The 26,902-nt window shown below is 40.1% G+C and overlaps 1 protein-coding gene across 7 annotated transcripts in view; it reads right to left on the bottom strand.

Annotated features, from left to right (window-relative positions):
- LOC136748306 (A-kinase anchor protein 13) overlaps positions 1–26,902 on the bottom strand; it is a 131,583-nt gene that overhangs the window by 84,334 nt on the left and 20,347 nt on the right. For all 7 annotated transcript variants that reach the window (XM_066701931.1, XM_066701935.1, XM_066701934.1 and 4 more), the window contains exons 2-3: positions 12,319–12,362; positions 749–902 (exon numbers count right to left, since the gene is read on the bottom strand). In XM_066701931.1, the coding sequence (XP_066558028.1) occupies positions 749–902; positions 12,319–12,351 (187 nt within the window). In that variant the 5' untranslated portion in view covers positions 12,352–12,362. The remainder of the gene's footprint in view (positions 1–748; positions 903–12,318; positions 12,363–26,902) is intronic.

The raw sequence follows: 26,902 nt of genomic DNA on the forward strand, positions 1-26,902 counted from the left end.
TGTGTCATGGTTCTTCATTGGGAAGGGACCAACGTAAACCTACAGAGAAAAGTCATTGCAGGAATCTGGTAATGCACTGACTGATATGATGTCAAGGCTGTGGTCAGACTAACAGTGTCAAAATTCAACAAGTAAATATTCAAGGCCTTTGCACCCCACATGGAGCAATGTGTGCTCACTGTTTTCATCAGGGTCAAAGTTAAAAATTTACAAATGAAAGCTAGCATGTTTCCTGATCATTCAGAGATACCCTCACAGCAAGCAAATGACAAGACGATAGCTGAGGGATCGCCTGTGTAACATTACACAATAGCACAATGAACATCCACTAACAGAAGGACCACAAAATAGCATATCCATTTCCCCATATTATGTAATTGACTTGTTGTTTATAGCATGAGTTTGAGCATAATGTGAGCACCAGATTATATTAAAAGGTGACCAAGGGGTTATGTTTTAAAGCCTGCAACATGCAATGCCTGTTTTAATGCATTGCATTTATGTATTTTTAGGTCAATAGCAGCTCTTTTGCGAATCACAAAATCAAACTGATGACTAAATATCTGAACTGTGACCCCCCCCTTTGAAATGGTGGGTGGGGTAGCTTGAGATGCCATTCCTTGTACTCACTGCCTGAGAATGGGGTATTTCCTAATGAGGACTTCCGTTCTGTGTGGCTATGTCAAAGCTAGCAGGGAGAGGCAAGTGTGAGGTAATGGAGCGTTCTCCAGTGCTGCTGCGTGCTTACCAGGACAGATGGCATGGAGAGTGACATGGTTGACCCTCTGTGTGCTGGTGAGGTGTCTCTGAGAGGTGCCAGCGAAGAACAGGTAAAACTCTACATCATCCTCTTTGTCAAAGCGGTCTTCTTCGCACAGCTGCACCGTAAGGAGACATTCACCCTGCAGGGGAGAGGGAGCAACAGTCACAGGGAGGTAAAAGACAGACAGTGACCCCTCATTTCCTGCAGTTACAGTTTGCAAGAGTCACACAGTCACAAAGGAGATTGTCACCCTGCTGCCAAGCTATACTAAGCCTGTCAGCTTTCACTACAGACACAAAGAACCAAAGCTCACCGTCTCCCATATGAGCATGAACCCGACTTCAACACAAATAAGACTGCAAACACTCAGTGAAAAGATTTCACACTGAAAGCTAAAACTCACTTACAGCCCACCCAAACCCCCTTTAAAACACTGTAGACGTCACAAAAAAGAGAGCAAACGAGGTGTAGAAATAAAAAATATATTACTCCTGTACTGTGAACATGAGTAACCTTAAAAACACAGAAACACCTCAAAGTTAAAATCAAAAGTATTAAATATTAAATTTTTTATATAATGTAATATTTTAATATTTGTTTAATGTTTAAAGTATATGTTAAATATGTATATTTTGCGTATATTTCTTTTGGTTAGTGACCTATAGCACAGTTATTGTGTATTCTGACTTTTCAGCTATACTACAGGGGGGGAAAAAAGTATTTGATCCCCTGCTGATTTTGTACGTTTGCCCACTGACAAAGAAATTATCTATCTATAATTTTAATGGTAGGTGTATTTTAGCAGTGAGAGACAGAATAACAACAAAAAAATCCAGAAAAACGCATTTCAAAAAAGTTATACATTGATTTGCATGTTAATGAGGGAAATAAGTACTTGACCCTTTCGACTTAGTACTTGGTGGCAAAACCCTTGTTGACAATCACAGAGGTCAGACGTTTCTTGTAGTTGGCCACCAGGTTTGCACACATCTCAGGAGGGATTCTGTCCCACTCCTCTTTGCAGATCCTCTCCAAGTCATTAAGGTTTTGAGGCTGACGTTTGGCAACTCGAACCTTCAGCTCCCTCCACAGATTTTCTATGGGATTAAGGTCTGGAGACTGGCTAGGCCACTCCAGGACCTTAATGTGCTTCTTCTTGAGCCACTCCTTTGTTGCCTTGGCTGTGTGTTTTGGGTCATTGTCATGCTGGATTACCCATCCACGACCCATTTTCAATGCCCTGGCTGAGGGAAGGAGGTTCTCACCCAAGATTTGACGGTACATGGCCCCGTCCATCGTCCCTTTGATGCGGTGCAGTTGTCCTGTCCCCTTAGCAGAAAAACACCCCCAAAGCATAATGTTTCCACCTCCATGTTTGACGGTGTTCTTGGGGTCATTCCTCCTCCTCCAAACACGGCGAGTTGAGTTGATGCCGAAGAGCTCGAGTTTGGTCTCATCTGACCACAACACTTTCACCCAGTTCTCCTCTGAATCATTCAGATGTTCATTGGCAAACTTCAGACGGGCCTGTACATGTGCTTTCTTGAGCAGGGGGACCTTGCGGGCACTGCAGGATTTCAGTCCTTCACGGCGTAGTGTGTTACCAATTGTTTTCTTGGTGACTATGGTCCCAGCTGCCTTGAGATCATTAACAAGATCCTCCCGTGTAGTTCTGGGCTGATTCCTCACCATTCTCATGATCATTGAAACTCCACGAGGTGAGACTGACAGTTATTTTGGGTTTCTTCCATTTGCGAATAATCGCACCAACTGTTGTCACCTTCTCACCAAGTTGCTTGGCGATGGTCTTGTAGCCCATTCCAGCCTTGTGTAGGTCTACAATCTTGTCCCTGACATCCTTGGACAGCTCTTTGGTCTTGGCCATGGTGGAGAGTTTGGAATCTGATTGATTGATTGATTGATTGCTTCTGTGGACAGGTGCCTTTTATACAGGCAACGAGCTGAGATTAGGAGCACTCCCTTTAAGAGAGTGCTCCTAATGTCAGCTCATTACCTGTATAAAAGACACCTGGGAGCCAGAAATCTTGCTGATTGATAGGGGATCAAATACTTATTTCCCTCATTAACATGCAAATCAATTTATAACTTTTTTGAAATGCGTTTTTCTGGATTTTGTTGTTGTTATTCTGTCTCTCACTGTTAAAATACACCTACCATTAAAATTATAGACTGATCATTTCTTTGTCAGTGGGCAAACATACAAAATCAGCAGGGGATCAAATACTTTTTTCCCCCACTGTATATTGCTGGCCCTCATTTGGTATAGGCCTATGTATTGCAACTCGTAAGCATTGTGTATTTTGCTGTACTTGTTATACTACTGTAATATTGCAAAATAGTTGTGAAACCATTGTACAATCTCATCTATCCTTGCTATAGTCCCTTGTAGAAGTGAATCACCAAAAATCTGCATCTTAATAAAATGTCAAGTACATTCTCAAAAATAGTTTTTCATCTTGTAAATACACGTATGACTGACATGCTTGTGAATTCTAGTTAGGGCCAATTTCTCCTTGTTATCTATTTCTGAAGTTGGGAAGACCAAAACCTTTATGCTTCAATAGAAAATGGGTATAGAAAGTGAGTAAGCATTAGGGAAGTGTTAAATGTGCCAACATATAACCATCAAACCGTCTTAAAAGACGCCCTGTATAATGTGTGTGGGTTCCATTATGTAAAATAAGATTTGTACACATAAAGTGTTAGAGATCTATAAACTAACTGCCACAGTAATTCTAGTTATGTATTTATCTACCTGAATTAAGTTCCTGGTTCCTTTAAATACATTTTTTATATAGCTCCCATGATTCAGAGTTTGCAGTACCTGTCAAAGTTCAATGAAACATGTAAACGGTTAGGCCTCAAACTCTGGTAGGCATCAAGGAGAGAACATATTGGCTTCTTTCCTATCCCTGTGAAGGGATGTAGTGCTGTCACATTCAATAAGAGCATTCTTATATAACTCAGTCACATGAGGAATGGGGACCTGAAACCTATCTTGAATCCATTTTTACCTTCCCTCCTGTAGAGTAATCACAATGACCTTTTCAACTTTTCAGCATGGCGATTTGATCGCAGTCATTAAACAGCTCAGCTGAAGGAGAATGTTTGACACTGGATTCTCGTGACTCCTTTTCCATCTCCCTGCACAATGCCTCCAGTTATATGGCTAAGAAAGTGTTTAATGGGTTTGCTTAAAATTGAGCTTTTATGCAATTTCAAACTTCACAAAAAAGTTGTGGACTGAAAACTACATGTACAAAACACAGAAAGGAAAAAATACAATCTTAACCATACATTTTAGTTTTTTGTTTTGCATCTGCTGTACTTTCTAAGTTTTAAGCCATTTGAATTACAGTAGCAAAACAAACAGAACATTAGAAACAGTTTAAAAACAAAAAAAAACTCAAACAAGAAGTGAATAGTAAACTACCAAGACCAATTAATGTAGATCCGAAGGGATAGCCAGTAGACAATTGGGAAATATGTTGTAAAATGGATTAGTAGCAGTACCAGCTGAGAGCTACAGAAAATGGGAATTATCATTGGGCACTACTGTGGATCACCAGGTTAATAAAACAGAAACTGCTCCACAACAGGGGGCCCAGACACCATCAAAATAAGTTCTGCATAGAAGATATATCTAGAAACTGAAATGTTTTCACAGTGGAATCATTCAAAACAATATTAAGAATGAACACAGCACACAAAACAACAGACCTAGGGGACTATTTATCTAATACATATACATGTACATATCTGAAAAATATTGGAATGATCCAGTTATCCTACAGTTCCTTTTTTGTATTTGAATTGTATCTAGATACTGCCATAGCCATGTGCTCTAGTATCCAGTCTTTGACAAAGTCCAGCACTTGGCATGCATTTGGCATAAAGGGTAGCATATAAAAATAGTCTGAATTGTATTTGGTAAATGTCAGTGTCTTTTATAGGACTGTCTGCTGGCATGATGCACAAGGATGAGTTACAAGGCAGATGTTTGCGTCTGCATGATTTTGTGTTCTGCGTTTAATCTGGTTTGGTTTTTAATGCTGGCTCTAATGTGACAGGGGTCAGTACATACATAAATACCTAACATTCTTTCTTAATAAGGTGATTTATACAATGGGTTCATGACACAATGCTAACCAAGACATTATCCATTGCAACAGCTACATAGAATGGAGCCTGAAAGGAAACAGATAAGATATGGGACAGCTATGTTTCCTGCCTTGGCTGCATTTATTTATAGGTTATCTAAAAGTTGGTTCAATACAAACCTACGTGGGCCATTTTGTTTTCCATAGAACTTAAAATAATTGCTGCCTTATCTAACGTGACATGAACAAAGAATCACATGGAGGGGAAGAAATGTCCCAGTCCAGCTATAGCCCTTGCCAAGAAATAAGTTTCCTCCCACCAGGCTGAGCAGGATTGGACCTCTGGAAAATGAAAACAAAAGCATGATGATCTGTGTGGTTTACACAACCTTGAACTGTAGTAGACAGAATAAGATTTGTGGAAACCCTGATTTTAAAAATCCTGTTTGTCTTGGGTCATATGCAAAAGCCACATCCTCCCTTCACAAATGCTAGTCAGCTTGTTCACTAAGTGATGACAAGTGGTCAGACTGAAGGTATAATTGAAACTTGCAATTGTTAAACAACCTCTCTCAAAGGGGTAACCTCTACCACAGAGGCCTGGCAGCAAAGACTGCACTGAACTCTGTTTCCAAATCAACCACTCAACCACTGTAAGGAAGGTAGGAAATAGCGCTTCCATTTGCTTTATGAACCCCCCCCCCCCTAACTATTTCACATATGTGTGAAAATGTGCTGTAAAATGTCTGTATAATACATTTAAGTTACATAGTAAAACATATTGCTAGTTAAAAGTGATGCAAAAGTTATTTATAAAAATAAATCTTACTGAGTGTGATCTTCTTCCGAATCACTTTCGCCACTGAAGACGATGTTTGTGTGCATGTTTTCTTTTTAAGTGCTCCAACTTGAAAGTGTACTATTGTGAAAAGCCAGCTCTTTCTTACAAAGTAAACAAGAGACTGTGTTGTTGATTGGCCTTTTAAAATAATTCCAGATGACTGAACTTTTGTTTTTAGGTTTGTTTCCTACAGAGGAACTTCTTGCTTTTTCACCTTCCGCCATTTTTAAAATATTGCGAATACTCAACAATTCTTTTTTACAGTCGACTAATTTTATTCGACGATTATTCGAATACTTTGAATAATCATTGCAGCACTAGTTTACATCTTGTGGTAAACCCTCTGTATTTACTCTGGTGAAGTCTTCTCTTGATTGTTGACTTTGACACAGATACACCTCCCTCCTGAAGGGTGTTCTTGATCTGACCAACTGTTGTGAAGGGGTTTTTCTTCACCAGGGAAAGAAGTCTTCTGTCATCCACCACAGTTGTTGTCCGTGGTCTTCTGGGCCATTTGGTGTTCCTGAGCTCACCCACCAGTGCATTCTTTCTTTTTAAGAATGTACCAAATAGTGGATTTGGTCAAACCTAATGTTTTGCTATCTCTCTGATTTATTTGGAAGAGCATTACCAGGGAAGAAACCCAGCATCTGGTGATGGCTATGGGTTCCAGACTTCAGGCTGTCATTGACTGCAAAGAATTTGCAAGCAAATATTGAAACTCACAATTTAATTCATGATTATGATTCTCTTTGGCTTAAGTTCTCTAAAGTTGCTTGGGGATCATTTATGGACAGCAGTTTATAAATCTTCCCATAGATTCTCAATAGGATTCAAGTCAGGACCATGACTGGGTGACTCAAGGACATTCACTTTCTTATTCTTAAGCCACTACAGTGTAGCTCTGGCCTGCTGAAAGGGGAATTTTCACCCCAGTTTTAAGGCTAAGACTGAAACAGGTTTTCCCTCTAGTACTTGCCTCCAGATTGTAACATAACAAAACATGAAAAAGTCCTTGGGGGGTGAATACTTATGTTATCCACTGTACATACACCCCACAGGATTATACCATAGAATCAAATTGACTGGACAATATAGCATCTCTATAAAATCTGCTGTTGTAAATTACTTTTTTTTCAGGAAGTAGGCCTAATGTATTCTCTAGGCCTGATGCTTGTAAGGGGGATATTGATTAAGATTTTTTTTCTTTTGTCTGAATATCTTTGCAAATGCCCCGTCAGAGTAATGTCAAGTCACTCTTGGAAGCAGGCCAAAGAAATTAGAATCCTGGGAGCTCAGATCTGTGATGTCTGCTGGCATCATAGCACCAAGTGATGACTACCCAAATAGGAGACGGCAGGGTTAAAAGGGGGCACACTGCAAAACATCATTGCCAGTGATTTCCTTTTGTTCGATGCACTTAATGCCAAATTAAGTTAGCTGAACAGAACAAAGAGTCATGCATCAGGATTTTTCCCTAGCACAAACCATCAATAACTGCTAGGGCCCCTCAAACTTAACCCTAAATGGGGTAGTGGGCATCATGGTATATCATTATATCATTACACCAAGGAATACAACTTGTAGGAGAGAGTATAAAAAAAGAAAGGGAATGTTAATGAAAAATTATGAAAAAACGAATCTGTTTGTTTGTTATTCATACAGATTTAAACTCCAGTTCATGTCTATTTCATTACATAATAACTGTACGATTGCTTTGGCACTATTTCAGATACTAAAAAATCACCGTTGTTTTGGATTTGAACTGGAGATGAATAGATGAGAATGGGGGAGTAAAAAAAGACTTGGAGAGAGTTTGTGTGTGATGGCATCAAGCCTGTTCCTTCAGCAGGGACAGCTGCACACGCTTGCTCACACAGCCAAGCTAACTTCAAGGGCACACTCCAAGGTCAAACTTAAGCCCCAGCACACTGCCTATAATATCATCTCCCTAGGTATGTGAACTTCAGGGACCAACGAAGAGAACACGTTTTTTTTTTTTTTTTTTTTTTTTTTACTGCTTCACAGACCACAATCAAATGCTACTGAAACAGAACAGCTGGCATGGTACTATTTCTGAGTTGTATTGTAAAACAGACTTTCAATGATCTGCCAATTTCCAGTAATTTTTCTGTGAGCCATCTATTTTTGTGAAGCAACCTAACAATGTAGATTTTTTTTAAGCAGAAACCACTGCCTCATTTTCAGTGCTTAAATGCCAAAGTGACAAACCGGCATTGCACCAAAAACTGTTGCAATTGATTAAGCAATTGTAAAAGTCAAAGCAGTCGAGATTTTTCTTTGTACAGATTTGAGGAATATTTGAAAAGCAAAATTATACTGATAAAGCCTGGGTTTCAGAACGAGTAAATGCGAAATAAAATTAGCAGTTAAATGACACATTTACATTCGCCTCACTGAACTTCAGTTAACAATAATACATTTGGTTTTAGCATCCCACAGGTCCTGGTGGCTAACAGGGTTTGGTTTTTGGGCACCAGCAGGAAATGGGCCTCCCTCACTACAGTAAAGCACAGCACTGTATATAGCAGGTTGTAGAGCACGAAGGCCCAGGAATTACAGCTTTAACACAGAAAGCTGGCACAGTGCAGAGTTTGGAATGTCAAATGCAGACATCAGTCGTCTCCTTCACACCACGCCTGAAGCTCTGAATGTTGACTTTGAGCTTACAGAGACAATAAGACAGAGGCAGAGTATTATGAGATTAGTAGAGCAGAATGCTACCCATTGTCACTGGTCTGCAGGAAAAGAAAAGATAACATTTATTGAACTATGTGTATGAAGTGAGTGTACATAAATTCCACCACTGCATTTGTTATGAGTCTTTGAAATAGATAATGGCATTGTTTTACCAACATTACTAAGCAAAATGAAAGCATATGGGGAGAATACAAATAAGCACTGCCGACAAAATGCACTTGACAATTATAATGCAAACATAAGAGCTACCATGTATTGCACAATGGCAGGAGTACAAGAAAGGGAATTTATAAATGTGCAGCAAAGGAAATGAATCATTCAGGGTCCAAAGTTCAAATAATTCTAAGATGCAATGGATATTTTTTGTTTCCTTAGAATTATAAATCTTGCACTTTAGCATTGATTGTGTTTGAAACACAAACGGTTGTTGAATATAGATTGAAGATGGCTTGCAAAGTCTTAATCACGATAAGGTTATTAAACTGACTATTATAGATGTACTGAAAAAGTTAGTGCAAAATCATAATCTTAATATTCACCAGTCCAATGAGAACCATCTCTGCCTCAAAAGAGATTATTGAAATGGGTAGGTTTATGGTAACTGAGCACTTACTCAAAAACTCAGTTTATTTTACTTTTCCTCAAATAACATCAGTATATTTGTTTATATTTATGCATTGATTTTATTGTATTTATTTTGAGAGGCAGAAATTGACAACAAAACAGACAACTTTCTTGCTTTTAAGCTGACCCTGACAACGGTTAACTGCCTTTTTAGTTTATCTATGAAATAGGGGAATGAGTGAGGTGAATCTTGTCTTATCATCCTGTCACATTGCTACAAAGGGGAAACTAGGACCTAATCTGACCTAGCATTTTCCTTTGTGACAGTCAAACTACCTCTCAGTAGGTTATAAACCAATGTTTAACTGTCAGGTGGTGAAATGTATTTTTAACTTGAGAAATGCAGGAGAGAAAGCTAAGCCATTAGAATGAAACAATGTTATGAACATTTATTTCACAATACTTTTTGTTTTTTAACTTTCTTACTTATTAGTCAATTATATTTGTTCCGATAGTTAATTGAACTGTAGTTCATCCTAACAAGTAGTAGAAGAATTTCAGTTGAATGAACAGAGTTGCATACAATTGCTATTGGCACCGCAACACCTGAAATCTTTACAATTACTACACAATAGAATAAATCTGTTAAATTTTTTGTTTCGTTTTGTTTTTAAAACACATTTATTTATTTATTTTAAAATTTGTACTTTCATAATTGTAATGTAAGATGTACATTAATGTTGTATTTACATAAATAACTAGTAAGACTTTAGTATGATCAAGTATTTGCCAGGTAAAAGCAAGCGAAAAACATTGTTTTGAGAGAGCAGTAGACCCTATGTCTGTGGCCTACATTTTAAAGCCTTTAATGGCTCATGAATGGTGTTTGTACCCACCATCATCATTTAAAAAATCATAAAAAATGTTTTTTCCATGTTACATCAAAAGCAACTTCTGCAGGGCCTGTTTAAGTGTAAATAACTACACACTTTGAGAGAAGATAATTATTTGGCTTCTGACTCATGTGTTTCCTGTGCATCTGGGTACACGCACACTACATTCAATCCGTTTCTTTTTTATTTCTCTCTCTCTCTTTAAATCAAAGCTTGGGTGCATCTGTACAGCTGACTCTCCTGATCTCAGTGATGCAGGGAGGCTGCTTTTTGAAAACAGTCCCTGCCCACACTCAGCCTCCACCCCATATCCCTTTACCATTTCAAAAAGGGTGTTGACAGCCCACATACCCAATGGGACTTTGAACTCAGGCCCAGCTAGACACCTGCCCTGTACTATTGGCAGTTTCTCTTACATGACATTGTGCACTGATTTATAGGGGAGAGGTGGAATCTATTGTCTCCTGCAGCTGCACTGCCTCACTATATCCTGTGATTGGGCTCCAAATTCAATGGTTAAAAACTGTAACTAGGCATCGCCCTATTTCAAATAAATAACATTTTGAGAATGTCCATAACTGCAACAAGGTAGGCCCCTCAAGTTGCCATGTTCCCTTTCCATGCAGCCCTTCTGTAAACAGTGTAGTCCCAGCAAGAGCACTGACACCTTCTCAGGTCAACTGCAGCATATATCAACTGGCCTGATACACATTTCTCATTCTTATGCAAACCACTGGAGGAAAAAACAGAAGAAATTCAATATTTTCCCTCAGATTAACGAAAAAACTAATCGCGCAATGCACCACCAACCTCCCCCTTACAAACCTCTTCATTTTTATTCCTACATCATTATATTTACAAGTCCCCCATTACATAGTTAGCAGCTTTTTTATTGAAGAAAAGAGGGTCTTCAGTGAATGTAGTGCTCTGGCAAGGTGAGGGACTAATTACAATAAATTCAGACACAGACAGTTGCTATTTGAGTTTCTCCAGACATAAAGTCCCCCTGTTCCCCAAATCACAGCCCTCCTGAGCAGGGACTGGAAATCTGCTTTACAAAGTACTGAGGTTTAGAGAGACTGAAAGATTCACTGACAATTAACTGCAAATTACAGAAAAATCTTTTCAGAATATGGACATAACAAAACAAAAAATTATCTGCAGCCATTGACAAGTTATTCTTTGTAAGGGGTTAAACTAATTTGTAAATCTGTGCCTTAATGTGCTTAATTTGTAAATCTGGAGGTGCCGCAATGCAAAGTGGGGGGGAGGGGGTTGTCGACAGTAAAAAACTGTGAGAGCGGGGGTGGGGGGGGGGTTGGGGGGAGTGACGGTCCAAAATTGTGAGCGTGGGGGGCGTTTACTGCGTGAGGTACCGGATGGGCGCAAATAGGTACCAGAACACAGACACTCAAAACCCGAGAGGTCCCGGATCCGGCACAAATAAATGTTTTTTTTCTTGCATCTCTTTGATAAGATGTATTTACCCTGAAGAGAAGAAGTATTTGTCATTTCAGGCTGCTTTAAAACAGCTTCACAGTCTTTAGAAATAATCAAATAGCATATTTTTCAGTCCTGCCAGCCATTTCCTCATTGCTCATTGTGTTCTTATGAATTAAATTCAATGTGATGGATACATCACAAGCCCAAGCTACAATAAATATTTATCTCTGCACCAGGATGACTGTCACCTTTTGGAAAGCTACAAGGTACATTACAAGTTTTTCCTTCAGAAATATGTTCAGTTGCTTAAGACCATTTTTGTCCAGAGAAGCGTTTAAATTGAACCCTGCTCATCTGGCGGGAATGGTCTGCAAAATTTAGTGTTAACATATATCTCAATTACCTTGTATAGATTCTGAACTCAGAATTCCAGACAGATTCATCTAAATAATGTTATATATATTGTAGAAGGAATATACATTGTGAGGCACCTCACAACACCTGCTGGTGTGGTGACGCAATGGTTAGTGCATCTGCCTCCAATTCCAGGGACACAAATTCAATTTCAGCCTTCAATGCTTGCTTGTGTGCAGTTTGCATGCTTTCCCCGTGGCCGCGTGGGTTTCCTCCAGTTGTTCGGTTGTTTCTCCCACATCCCAAAGACATGCTGCTTAGGTTGATTGGCTACTCTAAAATACACTATAATCATGCAAGAATGGTGGTTGTGTATATGTGATGTACCCTATATATCGGCTAACCCTGTGTATGCCAGATTATAATCCAGCTCACCACGTCCCTACACTGGACTTTCAGATATATATATATATATATGCAATAAATCTTATTAAAATTCATTTTTAACATTTGTAACCTTCAAGAAAAATATTGTAAACCAGTACTTTTTAAAACATGCATTATAAAATAACGGAGATGATAATACAAAATTATACTTAATAAAAAATATATACTTACATATAACGGAGCTTGCTGTGGATTAAGTTTCATGACACTGGACACTAAAATGAAAAAAAATAGAAGATCATTAGTTTCCTTGTTCTTTATAATAACGGATAAACTATTTCAAACAATATGACATTCATTAGATTGTGTTCATGAATAGTGCTTGAATGTAATGTGTAATCACTAAGAAACCCAACATACACTCACCTAAAGGATTATTAGGAACACCATACTAATACTGTGTTTGACCCCCTTTCGCCTTCAGAACTGCCTTAATTCTACGTGGCATTGATTCAACAAGGTGCTGAAAGCATTCTTTCGAAATGTTGGCCCATATTGATAGGATAGCATCTTGCAGTTGATGGAGATTTGTGGGATGCACATCCAGGGCACGAAGCTCCCGTTCCACCACATCCCAAAGATGCTCTATTGGGTTGAGATCTGGTGACTGTGGGGGCCAGTTTAGTACAGTGAACTCATTGTCATGTTCAAGAAACCAATTTGAAATGATTCGACCTTTGTGACATGGTGCATTATCCTGCTGGAAGTAGCCATCAGAGGATGGGTACATGGTGGTCATAAAGGGATGGACATGGTCAGAAACAATGCTCAGGTAGGCCGTGGCATTTAAACGATGTCCAATTGGCACTAAGGGGCCTAAAGTGTGCCAAGAAAACATCCCCCACACCATTACACCACCACCAGCCTGCACAGTGGTAACAAGGCATGATGGATCCATGTTCTCATTCTGTTTACGCCAAATTCTGACTCAACCATCTGAATGTCTCAACAGAAATCGAGACTCATCATACCAGGCAACATTTTTCCAGTCTTCAACTGTCCAGTTTTGGTGAGCTTGTGCAAATTGTAGCCTCTTTTTCCTATTTGTAGTGGAGATGAGTGGTACCCGGTGGGGTCTTCTGCTGTTGTAGCCCATCCGCCTCAAGGTTGTACGTGTTGTGGCTTCACAAATGCTTTGCTGCATACCTCGGTTATAACGAGTGGTTATTTCAGTCAAAGTTGCTCTTCTATCAGCTTGAATCAGTCGGCCCATTCTCCTCTGACCTCTAGCATCAACAAGGCATTTTCGCCCACAGGACTGCCGCATACTGGATGTTTTTCCCTTTTCACACCATTCTTTGTAAACCCTAGAAATGGTTGTGCATGAAAATCCCAGTAACTGAGCAGATTGTGAAATACTCAGACCGGCCCGTCTGGCACCAACAACCATGCCACGCTCAAAATTGCTTAAATCACCTTTCTTTCCCATTCAGACATTCAGTTTGGAGTTCAGGAGATTGTCTTGACCAGGACCACACCCCTAAATGCATTGAAGCAACTGCCATGTGATTGGTTGGTTAGATAATTGCATTAATGAGAAATTGAACAGGTGTTCCTAATAATCCTTTAGGTGAGTGTATATGCAGTTAACTTAAAAACTTTTATCACACAAAAGTAAAGTTCTGTCATGCTTGGATAAAGTACACAGTGCTAGCTCTAAATTTAATAACTACTATTACTATTCATTTTATACTTAATTTAAATTGCTAAGTTTGTTTTATTGTTTTTTTAATAACACAAACAGCAGCACTGAGAACAATATACTTCATTCATACGCATATAAAGAAAGGTTACAAACAAGAGGAGACCAATCAGGCCATGTTGCTTATTTGGTTGTTAGTAGCTAATCAATCCCAGAAATTCATCCAGACGTTTCCTGAAGGAACACAAAGTCCTCTTCAACTACATGACCGGATAGTTTTTTTTTTTTTTTTCAGATTCTCACAGCTCTTTGTGTAAAGCTCTCCTAGTATCAGTTTTAATAACACCTGCTCTTAATTTCAAGCTTGAGTCTTTGTTTTCCCGTTGATCTTGAAAAAGTCTACCGGATGTCTTTTGGTCAATACCATTGAGGATTCATAATACTTTATTAAATTCACTCACAAATCTACTAAAATCTCTACAGATTCAGTTCCTTTAGCGTTGGAGAAGAACATATTTTGGCTTTTCAGTGATGTCATTTTGAATTGGACAATATTCAAGGGGCAAATTCCAAACATTGCAACTTATTTCAGTACTAATTAACAACACTTAGAATATTACACTGGTCTCGACAAAATCAAAACTTAAAAAAAAAAAAAAAAAACACATCACTATCACTATTGTAATTTATTAAAAAAAATACTCATGTTTCAGTTTCTGAAAGTAAACATGAACAACCTCCATAAGCACTGCCTAATCCTTCAGGAATACTGCAGCCAGCAATGGGTCTTACAGATTCACGTTTGCCTTCATCAGTTAGCAAGAACAAAAATGTAAGCAAAATAACAGAAAGTTGTTCCACCTGGTGAAAATTCAGCTGTAAGACCTCCAGTGTGATTTCACACTTCTAGCTATTCACTCATGCAAAGGCTGCACAAGTCTCCAACACCTGCACTGCTGCTCTCTAGAGTTTTCTCAATGGCCGGTGTACACTTTTACATGTGGAAGCTGTCAGTCCATGTGTCTACCATATTCCTGCTGGAGGTCAGAGGAGGCTGGGGGTAACTTAAAGTGCATCTATTTCAGGATTTCGTCAGGCCAAGCAAACACCATTAGGAAGTATTACAAGATGAGAGACAACTACCCACATTATATGGACTATAGATCTGTCAAAATGATAGTGTAGACATTTAAAATGGAATAGAATAGTAGATCTTGTTAAATAAATGTAACACTATTAATGTAACTGAAATGCTTTTTAAACCAGGTGAGCTCTTTTGAACTTTATTTGGGTGTAATGTGGGTGTAAAGGGAAGATTAAATTTTTTTGTTTCTTTGTTTTTTTGTTTGTTTTTTTCTTTCCAAGACAGCTTGCAGCCCACTGTGGTTATCAGAAGCTGTGTGAAAGGCTGAGTGTCATAAGCACATGTTGCTGTTGGGCTGAACACAAGGATAACGACAGTAAATATCCCTTCCAAAACAAAGCCTAGCTGGCAATTAAGGAAACAAACTACTGCCTACCTAAATCTTAGATGATGCTAGCAATGCTAGCAATGGCTTTTGGCAAAGTAGCAAGCAATAACATTTCCTAATGTTCCAAAAACCATAAGGAGCTAGCATTGCTAAGATGAAAAACATTATATCACAGATAGTCTCCAATTTCTGCCATGTTTTAGATTAACTATAGTATTACCATGCCTTTTGTACTGCACAGCCATTATATAAGTTACAGTACACATGGTATAGGACCTCTATCTAACATGAATCCTACTAGTCCTGCATTTCATTAGAAATATTACTGGATTGATAATATATTTTTATAATCCTATATAGTGTAACACTCACAGAGCAGTCTTCCTTATTTTGGAAGCTTACTTTTGACACTTGACATGCATTGGTAATACTTGTCTCTCCCACTTCTTAACCAACTCCCTTCAACATACCTTCCTGTTAATCATCATCCAAGGAAGAGTGTTGCACAGTTAGCAATTAGCAATGTCTGCTTCCAAATGAAGCAATGATCATTCAAGTCGTGGCAAAATGCCTGATGAAGATTCTTTCCAACTCACAAAACATTTCAAAACTGCACATCTTGGAGAATACATCTACGTTTGTACATCTGCTCTGCTCTGTACGAGTGTCACAGTGAGACCAGCTGATTTACACTTGCCAATTTCAAAAATAAAAACAATCAAATTCAAACAAAAATAAATAATGCAGTTTCAATAAAATGTTTAAAATCTACAGGTTATTCTAACAGTATTCTTATCAAAGTATCAAAAGGTTAAATCTTGGATATCAAGCAGACTAGCCTCAACAATGAAGAAAGACAACTTATGTCCTAAAAATAGTTATTAATAAATGTCAACTTAAACGGGTCTTAAAACGAATCACATGCATTAGGCCTAGCATTTCAACATTTGGCCCCATCGTTGTAATCAGGAACCGAAATCAGCAGCCAACCGAATACTGGTTGGGAAACAATACTTTCAAACAAATCTGTCAGTCTTCTCTTTTACTCATTTCCCTATATCTGCACCCTGCAACCCCCCCATCCCACACACACATAGCAGCCACTTCTTCTCCACCTGTTGACTTTGGCCTGTACTTCATTTTACAAAACATGATTTTTTCCAGTCATTTCTCGTCACTAAATACCATTGCCTGTGAAGGATAAGTAATCACCATGTAGATTTCCTTCCTTGGAGTATGCTAACTCAGTTACCATTCAGTCCTCCTCTACATTAGTCCAGATTCCCCATTTAACTGGGCATTCAGATACTTTCTTGGCCCCAAATTCCATATAACTGTTGTCTCAATTCATTCAGGACTGCAAAACTATGAATATCTATCAGCACAAATTTTCTTTTGAATAATATACCATCGCATTAGTGAATAGTAGCATTATCTTTTCAGTAAAATGTTTATGAAGTTTCTCCATAGCTTTCAATGCAAGAATACAAATATTTATATTGTTTTGTTTGTTTCTTTATTTTTAAACATTATAAAAGTGCACTTCCTGCAAGATGTTATCAGTTTTAAACCTGCATCTTCACCCCATGCACAGCGAGGTAAAACACTGCACACAGAGCGCCTTTCAAACCAGCTGTATCCTGTCAAGGCTATTTCATTATTGCAAGACTATTGCAGTGCACTGCATCTGCATTAGTTTATTTTGGAAAGGCAAACAAAGCCAAGCTAGACGTACTGTAGTCCTGTATCTCTTTCCCTGTGCTCAGGACCAGAGTGTGAATGGCACTGTGAATAGCAGACAGGCACTCACATAGAGGTCAAACTGTTCTTGAGTGTCTGGTGCACAGGACATGAGATTTTTTTTTTTTAAAGTGGGGGTTTGTCTTTTGTGCAGATAACCTGTACACAATTTAAAGACAAAAAAGTGGAGCTGTGCCCTGTAGAGATGATTGTGATCTGACACACATAGCATGGTCAAACTGAGACCTGCACTCACAACATCAGAAAATAAGTATCAGATATGTGTGTGTAATTGAGGTTACAATAAATTGTCTTTACAATGAAAAATATATTGTAGAGAACACAATGTTGTTGTTTTTTTAAACAATGGAGAAATTAATTCCATAAATCAACATCAGTCCTGTCAAAAGACTGAAGGATAAATATCCAACCTCTCTACATCAGCACATGTTTTTCTGTAATTAAGGAAAGCAAAACTAAAACAACAAAGCCCTGGAGCATTGCCATGGGGAAGTCTTAGCTGATAGTTTACAAGCAAAATAAATAAATCCATCTGAATTACAACATCAATTGTTTTGCAGTTGGGTACCAGAGATGTTCTCGTACGAGTCCTTAGTGGGTATTAAGTAATCAGCGCTGTCATCTGCTATCTGGCCACAGGCCACTGAAGTCGAACACGTGGTTTCCCGCTTGAGCCAATTAGGAAAATACAGAGTCCCTTTCTTTTCTTAACCTTTACCACCTGTTTCATCTCGCTGGACTTGAAAGCACATCTGAATGAAACACCTAACACCAAAAGGTAGCCTACAGCTTTTGACCAAAGAGAACATCTTATTTATTTATTATAAACCCATTTGATGGCAGTACACATCAAGTCAAATGCGAAAACATTTATTTATAAACTTTTTTGGGGGTAACCAGTGCACATGGAGTTAAAGTTTTAACTGGAGATTAGTTTGCATGTTGATTCTGAAAGCTGCTATGAAATGTTTTAGAAAGAATATAAAGATATGCTTATATTGCATACTTAAAAGTGGAAATAATATGTACATACACTACATGGCCAAAAGTATGTGGACACCCCTTCTAATTAGTGGATTCAGCTATTTCAGCCACATCTATTGCTGACAGGTGTATAAAACGAAGCACACGGCTTGTTATTGACGAAGTGGAAGGCCACACAAGCTCACAGAACGGGACCACCGGGTGCTGAAGCGTGTAGCGTGTAAAAATCGTCTGTCATTGGTTGCAACAATCACTACCGAGTTTCAAACTGCCTCTTGAGGCAACGTCAGCCAGGAACTTCGTGAAATGGGTTTCCTGGAGTGGTGTTAAACTCGACACCATTGGACTCTGGAGCAGTGGAGACGCGTTTTCTGGAGTGATGAATCAAGCTTCACCATTTGGCAGTCCAACGGACGAATCTGGGTTTGGCGGATGTCAGTAGAATGCTACATGCCCAAATGCATAGTGCCAACTGTAAAAGTTTGGTGGAGGAGGAATAATGGTCTGGGGCTGTTCGTCATGGTTTCGGGCTAGGCCCCTTAGTTCAACAGTGAGGAAATCTTAATGCTACAGCATACAATGACATTCTAGAATGTTTTGAGCTTCCAACTTTGTGGCAACAGTTTGGGGAAGCCCTTTCCTGTTTCAGCATGACAATGCCCCTGTGCACAAAGCGAGGTCCACAGAAATGGAAGATCGGTGTGGAAGAACTTGAATGGCCTGGACAGAGCCCTGACCTCAACCTACGAACACCTTTGGGATGAATTGAAACGCTGACTGTGAGCCAGACCTGATCACCCAACATCAGTGCCCAACCTCACTAATGCTCTTGTGGCTGAATGGAAGCAAATCTAGTGGAAAGCCTTCCCAGAAGAGTAGAGGCTGTTATAGCAGCAGAGGGGGACCAACTCCATATTAATGCCCATGATTCTGGAATGAGATGTTCAATGAGCAGGTGTCCACGTTCTTATGGTCATGTAGTGTACATACATATATACACTGATCAGCCATAACATTATGACCACCTGCCTAATATTGTGTAGGTCCCCCTTTTGCCACCAAAACAGCCCTGACCTGTCGAGGCATGGACTCCACTAGACCTCTGAAGGTGTGCTGTGGTATCTGGCACCAAGACTTTAGCAGCAGATCCTGTAAGTCCTGTAAGTTGCGAGGTGGGGCCTCCATGGATCGGACTTGTTTGTCCAGCACATCCCACAGATGCTCGATTGGATTGAGATCTGGGGAATTTGGAGGCCAAGTCAACACCTTGAACTTGTGATTCATCAGACCAGGCCACCTTCTTCCATTGCTCCGTGGTCCAGTTCTGATGCTCACGTGCCCATTGTAGGCGCTTTCGGCAGTGGACAGGGGTCAGCATGGGCACCCTGACTGGTCTGCGACTACGCAGCCCCATACGCAACAAACTGCGATGCACTGTGTGTTCTGACACCTTTCAATCAGAACCAGCATTAACTTTTTCAGCAATTTCAGCTACAGTAGCTCGTCTGTTGGATCGGACCACACAGGCCAGCCTTCGCTCCCCACGTGCATCAGTGAGCCTTGGCCGCCCATGACCCTGTCGCCGGTTCACCGTTTTTCCTTTCCTCGACCACTTTTGATAGGTACTGACCACTGCAGACCGGGAACTCCCCACAAGAGCTGCAGTTTTGGAGATGCTCTGATCCAGTCGTCTAGCCATCACAATTTGGCCCTTGTCAAAGTCACTCAGATCCTTACCCTTGCCCATTTTTCCTGCTTCTAACACATCAACTTTGAGGACACAATGTTCACTTGCTGCCTAATATATCCAACCCACTGACAGGTGCCATGATAATGAGATTATCAGTGTTATTCACTTCACCTGTCAGTGGTCATAATGTTATGGCTGATCGGTGTATATATATACAGTGAGGGAAAAAAGTATTTGATCCCCTGCTGATTTTGAACGTTTGTCCACTGACAAAGAAATGATCAGTCTATAATTTTAATGGTAGGTGTATTTTAACAGTGAGAGACAGAATAACAACAAAAAAATCCAGAAAAACGCATTTCAAAAAAGTTATACATTGATTTGCATGTTAATGAGGGAAATAAGTATTTGATCCCCTATCAATCAGCAAGATTTCTGGCTCCCACGTGTCTTTTATACAGGTAACGAGCTGAGATTAGGAGCACTCTCTTAAAGGGAGTGCTCCTAATCTCAGCTCGTTACCTGTATAAAAGACACCTGTCCACAGAAGCAATCAATCAATCAGATTCCAAACTCTCCACCATGGCCAAGACCAAAGAGCTGTCCAAGGTTGTCACACAAGGCTGGAATGGGCTACAAGACCATCGCCAAGCAGCTGGTGAGAAGGCGACAACAGTTGGTGCAATTATTCGCAAATGGAAGAAACCCAAAATAACTGTCAGTCTCCCTCGATCTGGGGCTCCATGCAAGATCTCACCTCGTGGAGTTACAATGATCATGAGAACAGTGAGGAATCAGCCCAGAACTACACGGGAGGATCTTGTTAATGATCTCAAGGCAGCTGGGACCATAGTTACCAAGAAAACAATTGGTAACACACTAAGCCGTGAAGGACTGAAATCTTGCAGCGCCCGCAATGTCCCCCTGCTCAAGAAAGCACATGTACAAGCCCGTCTGAAGTTTGCCAACAGCTGAATGATTCAGAGGAGAACTGGGTGAAAGTGTTGTGGTCAGATGAGACCAAAATCGAGCTCTTTGACATCAACTCAACTCGCCGTGTTTGGAGGAGGAGGAATGACCCCAAGAACACCATCCCCACCGTCAAACATTGAGGTGGAAACATTATGCTTTGGGGGTGTTGGGGGACAGGACAACTGCACCGCATCAAAGGGATGATGGACGGGGCCATGTACCGTCAAATCTTGGATGAGAACCTCCTTCCCTCAGCCAGGGCATTGAAAATGGGTCGTGGATGGGTATTCCAGCATGACAATGACCCAAAACACACAGCCAAGGCAACAAAGGAGTGGCTCAAGAAGAAGCACATTAAGGTCCTGGAGTGGCCTAGCCAGTCTCCAGACCTTAATCCCATAGAAAATCTGTTGAGGGAGCTGAAGGTTCGAGTTGCCAAACGTCAGCCTCGAAACCTTAATGACTTGGAGAGGATCTGCAAAGAGGAGTGGGACAAAATCCCTCCTGAGATGTGTGCAAACCTGGTGGCCTACAAGACTACAAGAAACGTCTGACCTCTGTGATTGCCAACAAGGGTTTTGCCACCAAGTACTAAGTCAAAGGAGTCAAATACTTATTTCCCTCCTTAACATGCAAATCAATGTATAACTTTTTTGAAATGCGTTTTTCTGGATTTTTTTGTTGTTATTCTGTCTCTCAGTGTTAAAATACACCTACCATTAAAATTATAGACTGATAATTTCTTTGTCAGTGGGCAAACATACAAAATCAGCAGGGGATCAAATACTTTTTTCCCCTCACTGTATATATATATATATATATATATATATATATATATATATATATATATATATGTATATACAGTCTTGTGATGAAGTCTAGCAAATCAGTTCTATCTCCCTTCCATCTAGTGACTTTCACTTTGACAATATGCGTCTACTCAGTACCTCTCAACACCACACTCCCTTTTCACAAACTCACACACTACAGTCTATCTGCAGGTCAGCTCAGAGTTTTTACTAGCCTGCTATCATAGAAAGACATACATGTATTACATAAATGACAGATGCAAATTTTAAAATGACCACTGTAATTTAGCTGACTGTCGCTCTGTGTACAAATATATGACCGATGCTGTGTGTGTAGGAGAATCTGATCCCTAGTGAAAATAACACACCCTTCAGGTAAGTCAAATACATATCTTTCCTTAAATAATTAACTTTAGTATCTAAGGTCCACCACATCACCATGCATCACCATGTATTCATACATTTCCATATGTTCAATATGCTTTTTGTAAAGATGCAAAGCATGAGGCTAGTCTGCTAAGTGCTGACAGTTATGCCAGTCAGTTCACACCACAAAATTACTGTTGTGCTTATAAAGATGACAAGTATCTCAGCTTCAGAATACAATGGCTAACTATACATTAGTATGCTGCAGAGCCTAAATACAGTATGAGGCTTTTTCTATCGGTTCAATTAAGTTCTTCAATAAATATAACAGTATGGGAAATACAAATCAAACTCCAAGTCTGAGGGAGACAGGAATCAATGAATCGTTAGATTTCAACTTTTGCAATGTAAAATTAAAAAGATTCAAATGTTTATCACTTACAGATAAATCACTTGGATTCTCTAGGCAAATACTTGATCCTTAACAGATTATCATAAAGTAAGTTATAGGTTCAGTGATAAACTACTGCATTTAAAAAAAAAAAAAAACTGAGATTCAAATGAAAACTGACAATGCACTCAAATTAATGTTATGAACAGGGCTTGCAAGATGCATAAAATCAAGCTACCAGACAGAGATGCATGTCTGTATTTACTCTGTATCCTCTCTCTATCTATATAAGTGGTTTAACATATATAAGTACATGAAGCTACCTGAAGCCAACATTCAGACTTAGTATTGAAGAATAATTAAAAGCTGCCAGTCATTCAAATCACAATACACTGTTTATACACTTACAGATGAAAGGATACTGAAACTTAATTGTTTGAGATTTATCTGGTTGTTTCAAAAGTATTCATCTGTATTCCTTTGGTCACAGTGACCAGTCCCAAAATACCAGACCTATTATTTGTCATTTTTAGGGGCACAGTTGGTCAGTTATAAAGACTATAGGTATCCACCTGGAAAAAAAAGACTCATAATAAATGTAACTGGCTTTTAAATAGCTTGGTATGTGCAATTCTTCAAAGCTGAGCCCAATCTAAAGGTCACAACCAATACAAATCCAGGCAGCAAACACAACCTTCCTGCAAATATATATCTTTTAGATCATCAAAAGGAAATCGCAGATTCAGGTTGCAGCCTCAGCAAGACTTTTCGGTGTTTGCCATCCACAGGCATGCAGAGGGGGACCACTTACATCCCCTGGCTGACTCTAGCACAACTGAAACTCTAAACAACCTCTATGTTTGGTTGAAAGAAAAATTCATGAACCTGACAAAGCACTCTATTTAAGAAGGAAATAATACAGGAAGTGGCAGTTAAATATGTGTGATGAGAACATGTAACTTTAAGGCATTAATAAGTCAAAAACAAGAATCAAGACTGGGGCAGGTCGTGCTCTCGAGTCCTGAATTTCCTTGTTCTTTCCTCAATAAATAGGGTACTGTTAGAATTAGGAAGGATGAGGTAAAAGGATAATCAGCTGGCTATAATTATACCCACTGATCTTATCCTCTTGTCATAAGCTCTCTGTGCCCTGCAGTCTCCATTTCCCTTTGCATACCTCACTAGGGGGAATGGGGAAACGCACTCTGACCCACTAAGTGCAAGCAAAGACACTATTCAAAAGCGCATGACAGAAAAATCCCACCAATCCACAGAGGAGGATGCTGGGGTCATTCACGAACTGGTCCACTATACTTGGGCAGTATTCATACTTTCTTAATAAATTGGTGGATAGGCTAATGTTACTTAATCTGAAAGTTGTTGGTAATTTGTGTTTTAAACTACATACATACATACTGACCAATTGTATAAGAAACCTTTTTCTCAGATGCATCTTCAAACATATTATACACATACAAACATGTGAGCACTGGTTTAATGCATTGATCAAATGATGTGTTGCGAATGCAACCTCGGTTATCTGAAAAAGGAAGCACTGCCCTAGGGGGGAGGGGCTTCTGCACACTTCTGTAGGAACACGATCAGAAACGTCACTCTATCAAAGGTGCCATTGGCCCCTGCTGCCCCTGCCCCGGTTTGATAAAAGGTGATGTCAGAGCTAGGACTTTTGCGCGACCTTGCAACACTTGGGCAGTGGTTACATTCGCATCCCATCGTTATCTTTCAAGTCGGATGCACTGCCCAAGGGGGAGGCATTACTGTATAACCAAACAGTCGCAAGGGAGGAGGCAGCGAGCTGATAAGGGAGCCTGCCCTGCGGATTAAAAATTTTCAGGGCCACACATGAGCCGTCCAGGAGCGAGGACCATAGTCATGCTCTACTGGAAACTGTCTGTAATTAGCATATATAAAGTGGGGCTACAGAGGTCAACTCCGCTTACCATAGCAAGGCCAGTGGCTCTACTAGTGCAGCTAGAAGCGAGGCTGTAAACTTCTTGCACAGTGTAATATATACATATGTATGGGCGGGGCGCAATCAAGCAATCTGTGCACCGTCCGCGCAATCATGTGGCAGTGGACCCCTGATCAAACAGGAGCAAGGCCACAGACCCAACGTATACAACACAATACACAAGCTCCAAGCTGCAGCTGCACAAATATCTGCCAGGGAGGCACCTTGAAAAAGGGCCCACGATGTGGCAACACCTTGAGTCGAATGGTCCACGAAGTGTCCAGGCACCGGGGTCCCAGTGGACTCGTAGGCCATGGTAATAGTGTCCACAATCCAATGTGAGAGGCGCTGCTTTGAAAGCACCTGGCCATGTGTCCGCGCTGCACAGGACACAAACAGTTGGTCCGAGCACCAGGTGTCCTTAGTGCGTTCCAAGTAGCACCTGAGGGCCCGCACAGGGCAGACCAGATTAAGCCGACTATACCGCTCCGAAGAGAAGGGAGGAGGATGAAAAGCCATCAACTCTATAGAGACAACACTTTCGGGATGAACGCAGGGTTATTCCGTAGCGTAACTCTGAAGCCATCTCCCGCAAACCAGACACACAAAGGGTGTACAGACGGGGCATGTAAATCACTTACGCGTTTTGCAGAGGTGATTGCCAGCAAAAACGCAGTCTTGAGAGACACTAGCTTGTGGCTCAAATGGGCCTTGGGAAAGTGCGTCCAGCACTACATCAAGGCGCCATGTGGGCAGTGAAGGGGTAAGAGTAGGGCTCCCTTCAAAAACTGCGTAGCCAGAAAATGAGACCCAGGGGGCTCGCCTTCGATCCGGGCATGAACTGAGAGAGCGAGATCTCCTACTGCCGCAGTTGCAGGCTGTAGTGCAGAGAGCTCACATTCTCGGGTCCAGCAAAATGGCAAAAGAGGAAGAGCCTGCACTGACATCACCTATTAATCAAACAGGAAGTGGGAATGGACCTGTTTGAGTGACAAGCCCAGGGGCCAATTGCAGCTTTGACAGAGTGACATTTTCGATCGTGTTCTTACGGAAGTGCGCTGAAACCCCTCCCCCTTGGGCAGTGCTTCCGACTTGAAAGATAACAAGTGGAAACATCTTGGGCAGGCCTTCATCCAGCAGTGGATTGATATGGGCTGATGAGGAAGAGAAGAGCTAGATAGACAGAGTGGCAGTCCAGTGTATACACACCCAGAGTCCTAAATCAATCTTTACAGTCTTCTCAAAGCTTAAACGGTGAAATCAATGGAAATGTATGTAAGTGTGGGTTTGTGTATGTATGCATCATGTTTATTGTCTAGTATTTACTATACAGTGATCTGATCAGTGATCAAAACTAAAATCTCAGATTTCATAATGAACTGATGGTAAATTAAATACTAAATACCCAAAAGTGGTAATAAAAAAAGAGCATTTCATTTATTTATTTGTTTATTTATTTATTTGGTCTCAACTAGCCACACACTGACAGAGCTTTCTGCCAGGTCACACAATTAGTAGTAGTTTGCAGATGGTTAGAAAAACCTCAGTAGCAAGAGTAAACACCAGTGCATAAACCAGGAACACTACAACCAGCTGGGGCGCAGCACTGATGCAGCTACAAACTTCAAAACAGGAAAAGCAGGAGATGCTCTTATCTTATTTTATTCAAAGATGATGTTGTAAAACTACATTTACAACAAAAATCTGATTTACACACATAACTCCATACTGAATAACTAGCATTCCATTCCATAATGGCGTGAAGTAAATATAGGCTAACCTTGGAGGAATTCTCAGCCTACGAAGGTAATGGCTACTTGTCTCCAAATATTCCTAACATGATGCCATGACATCTCAGGTATGCTGTAGCCAGTCAATCAGATTAACAAAAACAAGTTACATTTCCAATTCACTTCAGTTATAGGGGAACACTTGCACAGTACAGATTGTTTATATATTACCCCCAGTTCTATTCTGACAAATCTGACAGTGTACAAATGATCAGATCACAAGCACCATTTCTTTAACTAATTCAATCACCTTTGTACCACTTAACTCTTGACAGTCCCTTTATACTGCAGTTGCATTTCAAAAAATTGCTCTGGATAAAGGTGTCACACAAAAAATACACAAAAGCACTATCAAAGCAATGACTGCTACCGATAAAAGTAACGGAAGCTGACATGGTTGTCTTGTTGCCATCTTGTCTGGAAGAGGCCGTAGCTTAGTACAGAAACATCTGCTAAATATACAATGACAAAGCTGTTCTCAAACAAACGCCTTCCTTAACATTATGTCCTACACACAAAGGTTCCCTGTGAGTGGTTAAGACACTAGCAAGAATTAAATATAGACTTCCTCCCACCTGGAAAGGATGTTGCTCCCCACTCAGCCACACTAACATGTCCACAACTAACAGCACAGATATAAAGATACTGAAGAACCACCAGCCATTCCAACAGAGAGACAACTTTATACCATAAAGCACCCGAAATTCACATTATATTTTTCCAATCCATTAAGTGTTCAAGCCTATATAATGATTTTACACACTTCACATCATATCATATTGTTAAGCCATTAACCAGGTGCTTCCTGGAATACAAGGAGCATAGAATACACTTTGATGAAAAGGGATCTATTTTTATTTCCGTATGATGTCAAGAGAGACCAGAAATAGCATCTGTCATCCTCTT

Source organism: Amia ocellicauda, chromosome 4, assembly GCF_036373705.1.
Source record: "Amia ocellicauda isolate fAmiCal2 chromosome 4, fAmiCal2.hap1, whole genome shotgun sequence".
NCBI lineage: Eukaryota > Metazoa > Chordata > Actinopteri > Amiiformes > Amiidae > Amia > Amia ocellicauda.